This window comes from Diuraphis noxia, unplaced genomic scaffold, assembly GCF_037042655.1.
Source record: "Diuraphis noxia isolate RWA-SAM2 unplaced genomic scaffold, SU_Dnox_SAM2 contig0002, whole genome shotgun sequence".
NCBI classification, from domain to species: Eukaryota; Metazoa; Arthropoda; class Insecta; order Hemiptera; family Aphididae; genus Diuraphis; species Diuraphis noxia.
In genome coordinates, this window is record NW_028301712.1 from 44,707,543 (window position 1) to 44,722,653 (window position 15,111).

The window sequence follows — 15,111 nt, forward strand, 5'->3', positions numbered from 1 at the left end:
AAATTATTTAATTTTTAAAAATATGTTAAAGATTGAATGAGTAATATCTATATAGGTTAGGCATATTAGGAGTATTAGGAATAGTACTGTAGTAGTGTTTATAACTCTCAACAGTGATTTTCTGAATATTAAAATATTTCGCCTATTATGTTATGTTATATTATACATTCCAAAATTATCATAAACTGTTTAAATATTTTAGTTAAACATTTTTAATGTTTAAATTGATTAATAAGTTGTAACCAAAAGTTATATTTTATAATAGTAGGCAATTAGGTAATTAATTTAATGCAACAGAACAAACTATTACAGTAACCTCTGATATAATTTCCAACTACTTATCAGCGTAATGTCTGATTATTTCATTTAGGTACATCTTATTTAGATTAGAACGTATAATAGGTTATAGCTATAGGCTGTATTCGATTTCATGTAACTGTTGAAATATAATATAAAATCCGTTCCTATATTATGCAACATATTTTGTAGTGTGTCGAAAGTTATGTTAAAAACTTAAGTACCAATATTTTTTCTTTCTAGTATTGTTAGATGTTTTTTTTAAATTTATTATTATCATTATCAGCGATAATTTTTTGAAGAAATGTAATGTATTAAATTGAGTACAGACTACTGGATCCATTCATCATGGAGTAAATAAGATTAGGTTTATGTATCAACTATCAATTATATTGTGAGTCACTATAATACTAAGTAATAATTTAAATCAATTTTATTTATTTGTTTTCTGTGAATTGCAGAATAATATTAATATTAGTAATACTTATTAATAATAATTTATGTGTAGATATAAAACAACTACTCTTTTAACGATAACCTAGGTAGGTTGTACTTTTGTCCATATTTTCTTTTATGAACTTAAAAGATTTTACATTTGTAATGTGGTAGGCTTATTTCATTTTTTCCAATAACATTGAAATTATTATTTTATTAATATTTCAATATTTTAATAGTTGGTATATATTTATTTCTTACATTATTCATTATTGTTATTATTGTTATTAATTCACTAATTAATATTTAATAGATACTGACTTACCAATTTACCATAGCAAACGGTGTGAATAGATTAATGTCTCGTATATTATTGACAAAAGCATAAAATATTTTCAAATGTCTAAATCATGTCACTGTGGCTTTGTGTGTATAAAATATAAGTAGGTACGCAGTGTTGGGTAAATTACTTTTAAAAAGTATTTAAGTTACTATACTCGTTACTTAGAGATAAATGTAATTAAGTTACATTATTCGTTACTCTAATAAAATTGTAATGAAATTACTTTTCAAATTGAAAAGTAACTCATTACTTTCTCGTTACAAAAAATAAATATTTTTTTTTTATATTTCTTAACAATATTATCATTGTGCCTGGCAATAATGTTACTAGAATTACATTATCTATAGTAAATAGATATAATTTGAAAAAGAAATCAATATACTATACCTAATCAATATAATACAATATTATTATTTTATATTGATTTATGTTTTAGATTAACTTTACACAATAGTGTATCTTCAAAGTTTTTGTCACTCATACGTGACCTTTTTTTAGAACAAATGTCCCCTGAAACACAAAATAATCGCTCTACAGAAGCACTGGATGGTAAAGTTGTGTTGTATTTAATAAAAATATTCTTTACTAATGCCATTGAATTCAAAATTGTGAGATCAGCTGTATAAGGAGCTTTAATAAATATATATAGTATATTACTATACTAGATTGGTAAACATAATAATACCCGCATTATAGGAATATTATTTTTTCAATTCGCAAAAGGTAGGTACTTTATAATTCGAAACTATAACGCGTTATTCAATAGAAATCAAAAGTAATGTCCATTAAATTTTCGTTACTTGGAAATAATTCTAATGAAATTACGTAACGCGTTAAAAGCAAAGTAACGCCGTTACAGTAACGCGTTACTTTCGTTACGTAACTACCCAACACTGTAGGTACCTTACCTAATAATATACGTAGGTAACGTTTATTTAAACTTCAGATATCTGATTTCGCCCAAACTTGAACTTAAAATATCAATAAAAAAATTGTTTTTATATGTTTTTTGGTTCTAGTATAAATCTACTACATTTTTCATAAATAAATTATTTATGAACAATCTTGTTTTACATTTTCAAGTGTTGACTATAAAATAACTGAACATTTTTAACTAAAAATAATATAAAAATTTCACGATTTTGAAGAAATTATGTTGTTTAGATTTAAAATTTGATTGATTAGGAAAAAAAATACTTATTTTTGAATCGCTATAGCGATTATAGTTAAGTACTATAGTATAGTCTATAATAACAACTTATGAGGAACCTTTTTTTTGTAAAAATCATTATTTAATTATCAATTGTCAAGCTTTCTGACCAAGTGACAAATATGTCGACAATTAGATTATTATTATTTTATTTTCGTTTTAGGTATGTAATAGATCTTGTGTTACCATCACCTTTTATTTAGAACTTTATTGATTATATGGTTATAGTTATTGTGACCTTTAAGCCCTAATTTTAGATTAGATACTAGTTAGGTACACATATATTTTTATATTTAATGGGTCTTGATTGATTATATCAAAGCTTAATGAATTAATCAATACTGTAATAAATCTATGATATGTTATAACATAATAGTTACACCTCACGTAGTTTGTACATTATAGACATACCTAGTTACATGAATATTAGGCATGATGACAACTTTTGTGATAGGTACGCATACCATCCTTGCCTCGTCTATTATGGCGAGGTTCTCTGCTTCCATTGTAATATTATATTCTATTATATATTCTAATAATCGGCGCATCCGAGTTGGGTCCCGATTACCAGGGTTAAATCATAGGTGGGTACTACACTAGTTTTGGGTACAGGATTATTTTTAGTAAGTAATTAAGACTTTTAAGTAAATATACAATCAAAATGAAAAATATTGTCATTGATATTGATTAGCTATATTTTTAGATTTTAAGTTTTTGATATTTTCTTTCGTGAAATATGCCAGTAGGTACCCAAATATTTAAGATTATCAATACATAATATATTAAAATGAGAAGCTCAAAAACAATGAAAAAAAGAAACTATATTATACTAAAAGAAAAATTTATAAAAGACAAAATTAATGAAAAAAATTTAGGAATAAATATATATTAATAATAATCAATATATTTGATTTTGTAAAATTAATGTCTTATACATTTTTAATAACACGCGTGTGATATTTTTAACAATATTTTATTTTTATTTATGTTATTTAATACCTACCTATGTATTTTTATATTTGATTTATAAAATTTATAATATGTTTTTAATAGCAAAAAATGGGAAGGAAAATGATATTATGTAGTACTCATAAAAAATAAAATTAAAATAAGGACCCAACTAGTGTTGTACCTGTGACAATCTCGGACCCAAATAATGTAGTACCTGTAAAAATCCCAGACCCAACTAGTATGCCAAATTTTTATTCAGGACCCAACTCAGATGCAACCCTATTAATATTGTTGATTAGTGAAATGCGGAGAACTATGAACAATGGTTTTGTGCATTGAATAGTAGGGATGTGTGTAAACCGGACGAAAACTGTTTTTTTTTTTTTTTTAATATTATAATATATGGTTTTTAGTCATGCCTAGTTATAAGTTATTAATTATTATCATTCTGTATTAGTTGATTGAAATAGTGGGAGTGATAATAGGAGTAATCTATACATGTAAATATAAAATAATTTCATTAGGTAATCGTATAATAACATTTTAATATTTTTAGATCTGGGATTGAAATCGATTTTAAAAACAGTTATAAATATCGATAAATATCGTTAAAAATCATCTAAGAAATCAAGTGATACCTAGCTATATTAAAAACAATTATATTTTGTATGATTTATATTGAATTTGAAAAAAATTTAAACTGATAATTAAAAAAAAAAAATTATCGTTTAATAATAATTATTAAATATACAAATTGATTTAAAATGAAGGCTAACTTTATAAATTTTTATTAGCAAGATCATGTAGTACCTAACTCACAAAAATTAAGGTACTAACTAATGGTTTGATTAAAAAATTTAAATAATTTTGTTATGATAAAGAAATTTAATTTGCATCGGTTTGGATCATGTGTTCAAAATGTTAAATCATTTTGAATAAAAAAAAATTAAAAACTGATAAAACTTAAAATGTATATAGGTACCCGTCAAGAATTTACTAAAATTGAAAAAGTGCTTCAATGGAGGCATAGTAAACTTATTTTACTTTTAAATGTCTTTAGATATAACCATGTTATGGTAGAAATCTTATACAGTGAAACCTCTAAATACCGGACACTCTCGGTCGCTTAAATGTCGTCCGCTATTTGGAGGTGTCCGTTATTAAGAGGGGAAATACAGTGAGTACACATTTCACAATTCCCAAAATTCCGTCCATTATTTGTGGAGGTGTCTGCTATTGAGAGGTGTCCGTTAAAGGAGGTTTCACTGTATGATAAAAATCAAAGTCCAAACCATAATATTTTCGAAAATGGTTTTGAAAAAAAATGGTACATATCAATTATTTGTAGAGGTAATATACTTATAATCACAACGTTTATGGTATAAGTAAAGTAGATACTATACCAAGTGGAAGTTCCTGCAATCATTTTGGAAGGATCGCGTAAGAGATCTCAAAATCTTAGGAGTACTGCTGGATAGATATGACATAAGCACATGACATCATGTAGAGTAGTATGGAGAGTTATTGTAGAAGTGGTAATACCATTTTGCCTCAATTACTTAAAATAATAAGTAAATTAACAAATAATATTTTAAATAGAATACATAGATGTGTAGGAACCTGTCTACCGTTAAAAGCTGAAATAGGTGTTTGATATCAAAATCAGAAACGAAAAAAATTAATACTGGTATGTAAACACCTATTAGAATTTGGAAAAACTATTTTCAGAAGACTTAGGTCATATTATGTTAATGTAGATGATACGAATTTAATTTATAATAAAACATGTAAATATTTTTTTTCTAGGGTGGTAACATTTTATTCTTTTAATTACTTTCTGTAATAAGTGTAGTAGGTACCTACTTGTCTATTTATCTATCTATACCTATCTAAGCTACCAAGTGAAATATTATTCGGAAATAATTATTGCAAATGTGAAAAATTTTAAATTAGACATTTTGCATTTTTCTTACGATTTAATGGAGTTGTTTGTTAATGGCGATCGAAGTATAATTCTATATAAAAACAGTTATCAAACAACACTCATATTTTTTTGACATTTTACGATAAAAATGTATTTTAAAATTATAATATTTTTCTATGCTTATTACTTTGACATTCGTTTTGGATACAACTCTTTAATTTATCTTTATGCTAATTTTTAATAAGTATCGAATACATTAAATAATTTTATCGAGTACTCAGTGACAATACTCGGGTGGTTTCGTGCGTTTATTAACTGACATAACTGACTCGACTATTGAGTAGTTCAAGGTTCAAGAACAATAATATGTGTGCACAATACCACTTTTCAGTTTATTGCTTTAGAAAACTATGCAACATGATAAAATACTAATATCGAGTTTTAAATTTCATTTTCAGAATATGACCTCATATCAAGCCCAAATAAATGTAGGAGCTACAGCCCTAGACAATAAAAGTTTAATCATAAAATATAAAATAGATAAAATCATTTTTGTTTTCAATTCTGATGAGGTTGATGATCGTTTTATATACAACCAATTTTACGTTGCAGTAGGTACGCACTACAGTAAAACAGCTTGATCGCAAATCATTTTTATACTTATTTAATACACGGGTTAAATAGAATATATAGGTAAATATAAGACAAATTACAATACTTAAAATACAATATTTTTAGTATATAATTATAACCCTTATAATATTTATTATTTAGTAACCATTTTGTTTTTTTTTTATTGATCTTACAAAGTTCGTATTATTTTAGATTCTGAACGGAGTATTGTTTATTCAATGATGTGTGTTTTTTTTTGTGCCTGTGTACAGCATAACTAGTCGAAATAATGCTTCAATTTTAAACTTTTGAGGTGGTTTCCGATGGAAAAGTGAATATCCTTGGTGCATTATAGAGGTCAAAAATAAACATTTTCCAACAGTTTTCAAAAAAATCGAGAAAAACAAAAAAAACGGGAAGTTTTACGCAAAACCAGTTTTTGACCAAATTGATTTTTTTATATGGTTGTAATTCAAAACTAATCACTGTAAATACTTGAAATTTTTCACCAAAGGTTTATGTTAGTGTTATATATATACAGTTTGATTTTCAAAATATTTTGACTTTTTTTGAGTTATTTATAACCACTTAAATTTTCGAATTTTATGAGAATTTTTTTTGAAGTGTCGGTAAACAAATGTTGGATGACCAAAAAAACTTGAAAATTTAATATAAGGTTCCTTATAAATTGTTCTTATTGTAGCTAAAAAAAAATTAAAATCGTAAGTCACAATTTTTTTATAAGCGTTTATAGTTCAATTTTTTACGAAAACGGGAAAATTTGCAAGTAATTTTGAATTTGAAAAATCATAAAATTTTTTGTATTTATAACTTAGGATTAAAAATACAACACTAAGTTCTCCATAAGTTTTCCTTCAAGTAGATATAGAGAAAACTTGAAGCATCATTATAGGAAAAATTCTAAGTGCGTTTGAATTTTAAATTTTTACAAAATAGCGTAACGATAACCATTTATCCTCAAACGATTTTAAATATTTGTTATTATTCAAAAAGTATAAGTCGTAGATACTTGAAAATTTTACTAGTTATTTAGATTGGCATTTTTTTTACACGATTTAATTTTCAAAATATTTTGATTTTTTTGAGTTATTTATTATAGACAACTGAAATTTTCAATTTTTCTGAAAAATTTTTTTTGAAGTGTCAATAAAATTTTTTTGGCCCTATCAAAATACTTGAAAATATAATACAAAGTTCCTCATAAGTTATTCTTATAGTGATTAACAAAATTATAAGAATACATAAGCACAATTTTTTTTATTAGCATTTGAAATCCAAATATTGACAAAAATTCGTCAAAACCATGAATATTTGCAAATTATTTTGTAGTTAAAAATTCATAAAATTGTTTGTATTTATATCTAAGGTTAAACAATTCAACACTAAGTTTTCCATAAATTTTGCTTCAAATGGCTATAGAGAAAATTTGAAGCGTCATTATAGGAAAAATATTTTAAGCATTTGAGTTTTAAATTTTTATGAAATCACGTAACGATAATGATTGATCCTCAAACCTGCAGGTACATAATATATGCATATCTATGATAATATAAGGTATTATGAATTATGATAACTACATGCAATGTTTTTGGAAAACTTGATTAACCATGCATTATGAAAAATGCATCCTAATTGAAAAATAAAATATTTGTTTCAAGATAGAATATATTACAGTATTTAAATATAATATACCCTAGACTGACAAATCATCTCCGTTCAAAATCGTTTTTCGTATACAATGATACCTATCATTGCATTCAAATTTAACCTACCCTACTCAGAAGTCCATCCCACCCCCTTATGTACAGCAGAGCGATACCCACTTACCCGCTTTTTAAAATTGTATACATAATTGTTTACACTTTACAACGTCTATTTCTTGTACGCAATAGTTTTGCTTTTAAACATTTTCTTTATTATTCATCAAATAGGTATATCAGTATACGTACTTGTTTTGCCATAAATCTATATTTGAATTTTTTTTACACCCTACTCTTAAAATCTTCGAAAACATTTCTCGATTTGTTATACTTAATCACCAATTTAAGTCACACTTTCAAAAGTTAAGAAAATAAAAAAATCCTATCATGCGTTTTCCTTCGAACCACAATATAATGTTAAGGTGATCGCGAAATTAGCTATTTAAGTAATACTATAAATATTACACACATCAAATAGCTATAACTTGAAAACTGAGACAGACTGCCCAATCGTAAGTATACCATATCGTTATTAAAATGTATAAATGATAAATCATATAAAAGAATAATATATTATCATGTTTATTTAAATTATTTTTATTAAATAAGTAATACATAATTCTGTATTAATTTTAAAAACCGATACCACCATTTACAAATTATAAAAAAATAATATTTACATATTTACGTATTTCGTTAGTTTGCTTCGAAATGCAGTGAGCTGAAATCACAACGCAAATAAGTTCATACCACGAAACCAAAGATTATGATGTATCACAAGTACTCGGTCGTTAATAATTATCAACCCATCGATAATTATTACAGCGTTCTATTAAATAAAATTAGAACTGCAGTTGATTATTTGTTATCATGAGGATAAGACGGTTTACATAGAGAAGTTTTAGTAAAAATAAACACACAGGTTTGTTGAACTTAATTAATTTAAATTTAAAGATAATTTACTTTGTTTTAAAATTATATTGCCATATAGTATTAGATCAATAGATTAAAATTAATAGGTAACTAATAAGTGAATACAATTATAATTTAAGATATTTTAAATTATAATTATTTGTATATAATTGTATACATTGTTTTCTGAACAAATTATTTAAACATATCCATTTATTAATATAATAAAGAAATAAATTACTAATCATAAAAGTTATTTATATAATATATATTTTCTTATTGACGGAAAAACTCCATTAACTAAATAATAAACATTTAAATAAAATGTCTAGGTAGTATAAATCATGTACAATAAAAAACTATAGCTAGCACAAATTATATTAAAATTAACATTCCATGAAACATAATTCATGATATTAATTAATTATAAAGTAAAATTAACTTCCGCAGTTTACTATATTATTAAATTAAATATTAAATATTCTCAGAAATAGTGGCTGATACTGCACCGTCAATACTTAGACTCATTTTCCATAATCAATTATTTATCATTTAATTCAAATTTAGGTATTTAACACATCAATATTACAGTTACAAGTTATCTATATAGTATATATGGTTGTAGGTATATTTAATGGCGAGGTTTACTGGAAACCTATTGAATTTTTTCTATGTTTCTAGATTTTCAAAAGTAAAGCAGTGTTTCTACAATGGACAAGAGACTAATGAATATCAGCATATTAGGTTTAGGTTTTATGTTTGTCTTTACATCGTTTTTGACCGTGAGCAATATCGAGGTAACAATAGTATTCAAATATTAGTGTAAATATTATACTTTAGTAAGACAGCAATGAAAAAAGTAAATTATTAAAATCAAGCTTAAATAATTCGGTATTACATAAGTTCTTTTGAGATAGGTAGGTACTTACTGTAGCGTAGCCAGAATTATGAAATAAGGATGTGGTTAAGTATAAATATTTTCAGTTTTTGTATATAAATAATACCCGGAGGCAAAAAAGGCAAAAAAGTAGTCTTGGATATTAAAGAAACATTTTTGTATAAAAATTATTTATATATTATGATTATTAAAAGAAAGGCTAATATAAATACTCATACTTGTGTACGTATTTAGAATATTCATGATGTATTTTTATTTTTTATTAGCCTTTATAAAAATTTTGTTCAATAATTAAAGCATCTTAAATCTAAACCAAATAAAATTAACAATATGTGAATAATATTAACGAATTATATATAAAAAAATATTTATATATAAATTATAACACAAAGTTCACGATGTAATATTATTTAAAGTAATAAAATGTTATGTTGGTTTCAGAAAGCAGTTTTGAAAAGTATCGAAAAAGACAATCCATCATTTACGGGTGACGGGTACACGAGTCTGTGTATTATATATGGCGTGTTTGCTTTGTGCAACTGGTTGGCACCGGCAATAATTGGAGCAATTGGTAGCCGGAAATCTATTTACTTGGGATCGATATGTTATGTGTACGTATATACTGAAATGTATAGATTATTGATACATGATGATTTTAGATGTTTAGCACAATTCACTATTCATATTTCAGTCGGATAGTTAGAAATTCACCTAATGATGTAATGTCATGCGGGCATACATAATATTTACAGATTGTTTTTGACACCGTTCCTCTGGCCGTCCAACATGCTGCTGTACACCACGTCTATGTTGCTTGGTTTCGGCGCTTCAATCATTTGGACTGGACAGGGAACTTACTTGACCATGAACTCGGACTCGTCGACCATATCTAGAAATTCAGGAATATTTTGGGCCATGTCAAAAATAAGGTATTTTTATGTTGTGTTGTACTTACATTGATACGTTCTCATAACAAATAAGTCCAAAATTAAATGATTGACTGAAAAGAAAAACTCAGATTTTGACAATACTTGATGTCATCAAATAGGCACACTTTATATGGTATAAAAAAGGATGTTTTATAAAAAATAGGATGCCTAAATATGCTTCAAAATGTAATCCAAGTTTAAAAACTGCATGAAGAAAAAATGAAGTTGAGTTTAATCGGTGAATAATCCGATACCAGTGTTCAGTATTATGTGCAGTAAGATTAGTAGTCAAAGAGTGTTGATTACCTCCGTCTCAACGAGGGATTTCATCTATTTCTCGAGGGTTACTCTTCAAACAGCTCATACGTACCTATAGACAACGAGATTAGATGTGGTAAGGTGTACCCATCTGCAGCCACCTAAAATAGCCGATGATTAGTAATCATAGCAACAAATTTTATTTATGATAATATATCGACTTTAACTTTGAACCTCAACTATAAATTATAATAATTATGTTTGATACTTCATGATTATATGTATGAGAAGGACATATTGAAGGGAGACAGGGATGATTTTGTCTAGATTAACCCAACTATCCATGTAAAATTCCTGAATGCAATATAATTGATCATTTTCACCTGTATAACACCTTTCTGACTGTAAAGATGCATTCATATTTGTTTGTTTATTTATATTTTATATTATTTTGATTTTCATGTCCCGTGCATACGGAACATACCCATAGCATATGCATTGGAAACGTTTTTATGATATTGGTTCTCCGAAACAAGGCTGAATTGAACGAATCCACAAGGATGTTTGTGTTCACTGTGTTGGCAGTGGTGTGTGGTTTTGGAACGCTGATACTGATGGTATTGCGCCCGTCCGTGGATGCCGATGGCAAGGAAAATGAAATCAATTTACAGAAACCAATAAACGTGATTCCAAAACAAGAGCTCAAGGATTCGATGAGGCTTTTGATGACCAAAGACATGCTCTTGTTAAGTACATTGTTCTTGTACACCGGTAGGTTGAAATGCGACAAGAGCACATAAAATATATTATGTCACCGCACACATGTAGATGACATAATTAACAAAAAAATAGGTGGTTTATTGAATTATTATTGTATTTATTGGTTGCAGGTCTTTGGTTTTTAGGGTTTGTGTACAAAAAGTAAAGCTAGCAAAAACATTATAAATATAATAGTATTAACGAGTAATTATTCACTAAATAAAAAATGTTTAACTAAGTACCTATTCAAAGAAATAGACACTATAATTCAGCTTCGACTTACATCATATATCATTAAAATAAAACACACGTGTAAATGATTTGTACCCTCAATATATATAAGTTAAAGCTTAGTATAATTTAGGTAGCTAGGTGTAATCGGGTAATCCCATCAAAAGATATTTGTACTCCCAACGGAACAAAGTTCCAAATTAGCAAAAAAATATTTAATCAAGACAATTACTGACTGCTTCCTCTTTTTTTTTTTTTTTTGTTAGCCCACACGTCCTTCCAACCACTAAAACATTATTTTTGTCTAATTTTGTTTTAAATAACTAAACTTAATCCACTCACAGGTTTGCACGTATCGCTTTACAGTGGTGTGTACAGTTCGTGTATCGCGTTTACAAAGTCTATAGGTACTAACACCAAACAATTGTTGGGCTACACTGGAATACTGGTCGGAGTCGGCGAAGTCATAGGTTCGAATACACTTTAATTATTTTTAAACACATTAAATATCTCAGCCCGTCAGTGGTGATCATGCATGTGGTTGATTTTTTAACATCAAATATTTGATCATAAATATTTTAATTTATGTTTACAGTTTTATATCCATGTACAAATTATTATAAATATTGAAAACTAGGTCATTGGGAATCTATCCTTTTCATCGCACGTTTTACCACCATTGATATATCTTATATATTATGAGGCAGATATCATACAAGATTGTGATAAACATATAACATTGTATGTGATTATTACAGGTGGTTTGTTATGCAGCGTTTTGGGTAAAAAGTCTGAGAGATCCAATTCAAAATTCAGTGGCCTGAGTCGTTCCACCGTGATAATTATCAGTTTTTTCATCAACATCGTAGCATACGGCTTGATCTTTGTCAATCTACCGAATGATTCTCCATTCGGCGATACTAACACCAAATCGATTTTAAAACCTAAGTATGGCATTTTTTCTTAAATCCATCATTTAAAATTTGTGTTAAACGATCTAATTGTTTTACTATATAATATCTATAATGCAGCGTATCACATGTAACACTAATTCAATTTTTTTTTAATCATCTAAAACCAACTTTTACAGCTGTGTTCATCAGAGTATAGGTACCTACTGAATTTACTGCTTATTTATAATTACATATTACTTATGTGAGATCTTCATAATAGCTAGATATTATAATATAATATTTGTTTATAAACTAGAATTCATTTAACGCAAAACATTCATTGTTTTTGAAAATTTTATTTTTACTCATTTTTTAAAATTATACTTTTACAAATTTTTATTGCTATAGGTTTATAAGTTTTTTTTTATTTGAATGAATATATAGATTTTTTAATTCATTTAATGCAACAAAATGTTAATATTATAACGTATTATTCAGAGTACTTTGATGCATAAAACTTAAATTAGTTAATTAATTATAACTTCTTAAGGTTTAGATGAGTGGTGTAGTGGACAAACAACATTTTGAGTTGTTTAAGTAGTGTTTAACGTTACTTATCTAGTTTAAATACATTTGACTTAATATTATATAATACTCCATCTAAAATTCGATTTTTATTCATATTATTATTGAGTGGGATCACTATGCTGTATATTAGGCGTCAATTCGATCGCTGTAATGGATGAGGTTAAACTTTAATTCAACGATGAAATATAATAGATACAGCTCAAAAAATGCCAAAATATTTTGAAAATATAATCATGTACCTATTAAAATGCTAGATTAAACATTTGAGGGTAGAACACACATATTGTAAAATAAATAAATTCATCTCCCCATTTAGAACTTAAAATATATGTTGATAATATTAATAAGACTAAAAAATTAAGCGGGTAAGTCATGGATTTCGCTCTGCTGTACAGTGGGGGGTTAAGTGGGTTACTGTAATGGATAGAATTAAATTTGAATCCAATGATATTATATTACTGTATACGAAAAATGATTCTGAGCAGAGTCTGTTAATCTCATTATCTGTCTAGGATATATTATAGATTATTAAAAATGTGCAAATCTTAGATTTAAAACGTTGCTCAAATGTTTTGAAAATTTTACCATGTCTAGGAAAGGCTGATATAAGTAAACAACTCACATTTCAAGTGTTTACAAATGTTTTTAACCGAATTACAACAAAAAAAATTCCCAAAGTTAAAATGTCTATAAATAGCTCAAAAATTGCTAAAATTTTCCAAACTTTAAACTGTAAGGAACAAAATCCAAAATCCAAAAATAAAAATCTCTTGTCATTTTTTATTTGAAGCAATATTTCTTGTAGAAAACATCGTCCGTAATTATTTAATATTATAAAATCGTGAAATCCTACGTTTTTTCTTCTATAATCGCTTTTATTTCGAGTACCCTTTCGAAAATCGAAAAAAGACTTCTCTAAAGTACCAGTTCAAAAACATTACCTTTCAGAAAAGATGCAATACTTGATACTTTTGAGCAAGTTTATAGGGAGAAAATGTGTTTACAGAATAAAAAAGAAAAAGAAAAAGAAAAAGAAAAAGAAAAAGAGATAAGCATCATTGTAAAACTAATACGTTCCTCGTTCCAATCAGAATCTAAAATTACAATAATAAAAAATATAAGACATTTTTTTTCTTCAATAAAATAATTTTGTAACAATTACATTTTCTGATATACCTATATAAAACAAAAAATATTTTCAAGTATATTAATAGATTTTAAAATAATGAGCAAATTAAAAACATTCGATTTTTTAAAAAGACGTTTCTTCTAACTTCATAACGATTATGTAGTTGCAGGGGCTTGTTTTTTTTCTCGTTTTTACGGCCATCAGTATTATGTTTGATTGTGTATTGTTTGACTCTAAATGGATAGCTTTTTGAGGGTGTTTATTGGTTATAGCTATGCTTAAGAAATGTGTGTTCTTATTCACAGTATCGTTTCTATTTACTTTATAGTCCCAAGTTTTTTCCCAAGCTACACCGTTTTCACCAATGTTTTTCTTATTAGTCGTGAAGTTAAATTTTATTATATGTATTTTGTTTATTTCGCCATGTGAAGTATTACCACGTTTGAGGTTCTTGATTACATTTTATTTAAATTAGACACGTATTATATTTAAGAAAATAGTTTTATAAACAGTTGGCTCTGTGTGTTAATTTTTTTTTATCGTATCTAACATTTATTTAGTATAGGCATATTATTAATTTCAGTCAAAACTTGGCTGTATTTTGCGGGTTCCTTTTGGGTTTAGGAGACAGTGGTTTCACCACGCAAATATACAACATAATCGGAGTGAAATACTCGAATAACAGTGCTTCCGCCACGTCACTTTTCATGTTTATGCAGGTAATATTCTACATTCACAAAGAAATCGATTTTTAGTTTTGAAATTTATTTTTTTATAATTTAATCCGACTGTTTTACAGGCAATGTCTGCAGCCATTAGTTTCTTTTACAGCAATCAGTTTGGAATTTATATACAACTAATCATATTGGCAATAGTTATGACCATTGGCACTTTATCGTTTCTCAAAGTAGACAAATGTATTTCCGTTTAATAGAATAAGAATAACAATGAAGATATTATTAAAATGGCCAAAATCCATTCAATTATAACGTCATTGATAATATAATTATAAAATATTTTA

General features: G+C 26.6%; 1 protein-coding gene across 2 annotated transcripts; it reads left to right on the forward strand.

Moving 5' to 3' along the window:
• Positions 1-65: 65 nt before the first annotated feature.
• Positions 66-15,111, forward strand: LOC107169702 (UNC93-like protein MFSD11). 2 transcript variants are annotated; one of them, XM_089220386.1, is made up of 10 exons: positions 66-691; positions 8,194-8,415; positions 9,087-9,202; positions 9,745-9,914; positions 10,056-10,232; positions 10,981-11,261; positions 11,825-11,950; positions 12,239-12,428; positions 14,674-14,809; positions 14,890-15,111. In XM_089220386.1, exons 3-10 carry the CDS (start codon positions 9,116-9,118, stop codon positions 15,019-15,021), a joined length of 1,299 nt encoding a protein of 432 aa, XP_089076512.1. In that variant the 5' UTR covers positions 66-691; positions 8,194-8,415; positions 9,087-9,115; the 3' UTR covers positions 15,022-15,111. The 2 variants fall into 2 exon arrangements, with proteins under 2 accessions (XP_089076512.1, XP_089076513.1); XM_089220387.1 differs by lacking the exon at positions 66-691 and adding an exon at positions 7,886-8,005.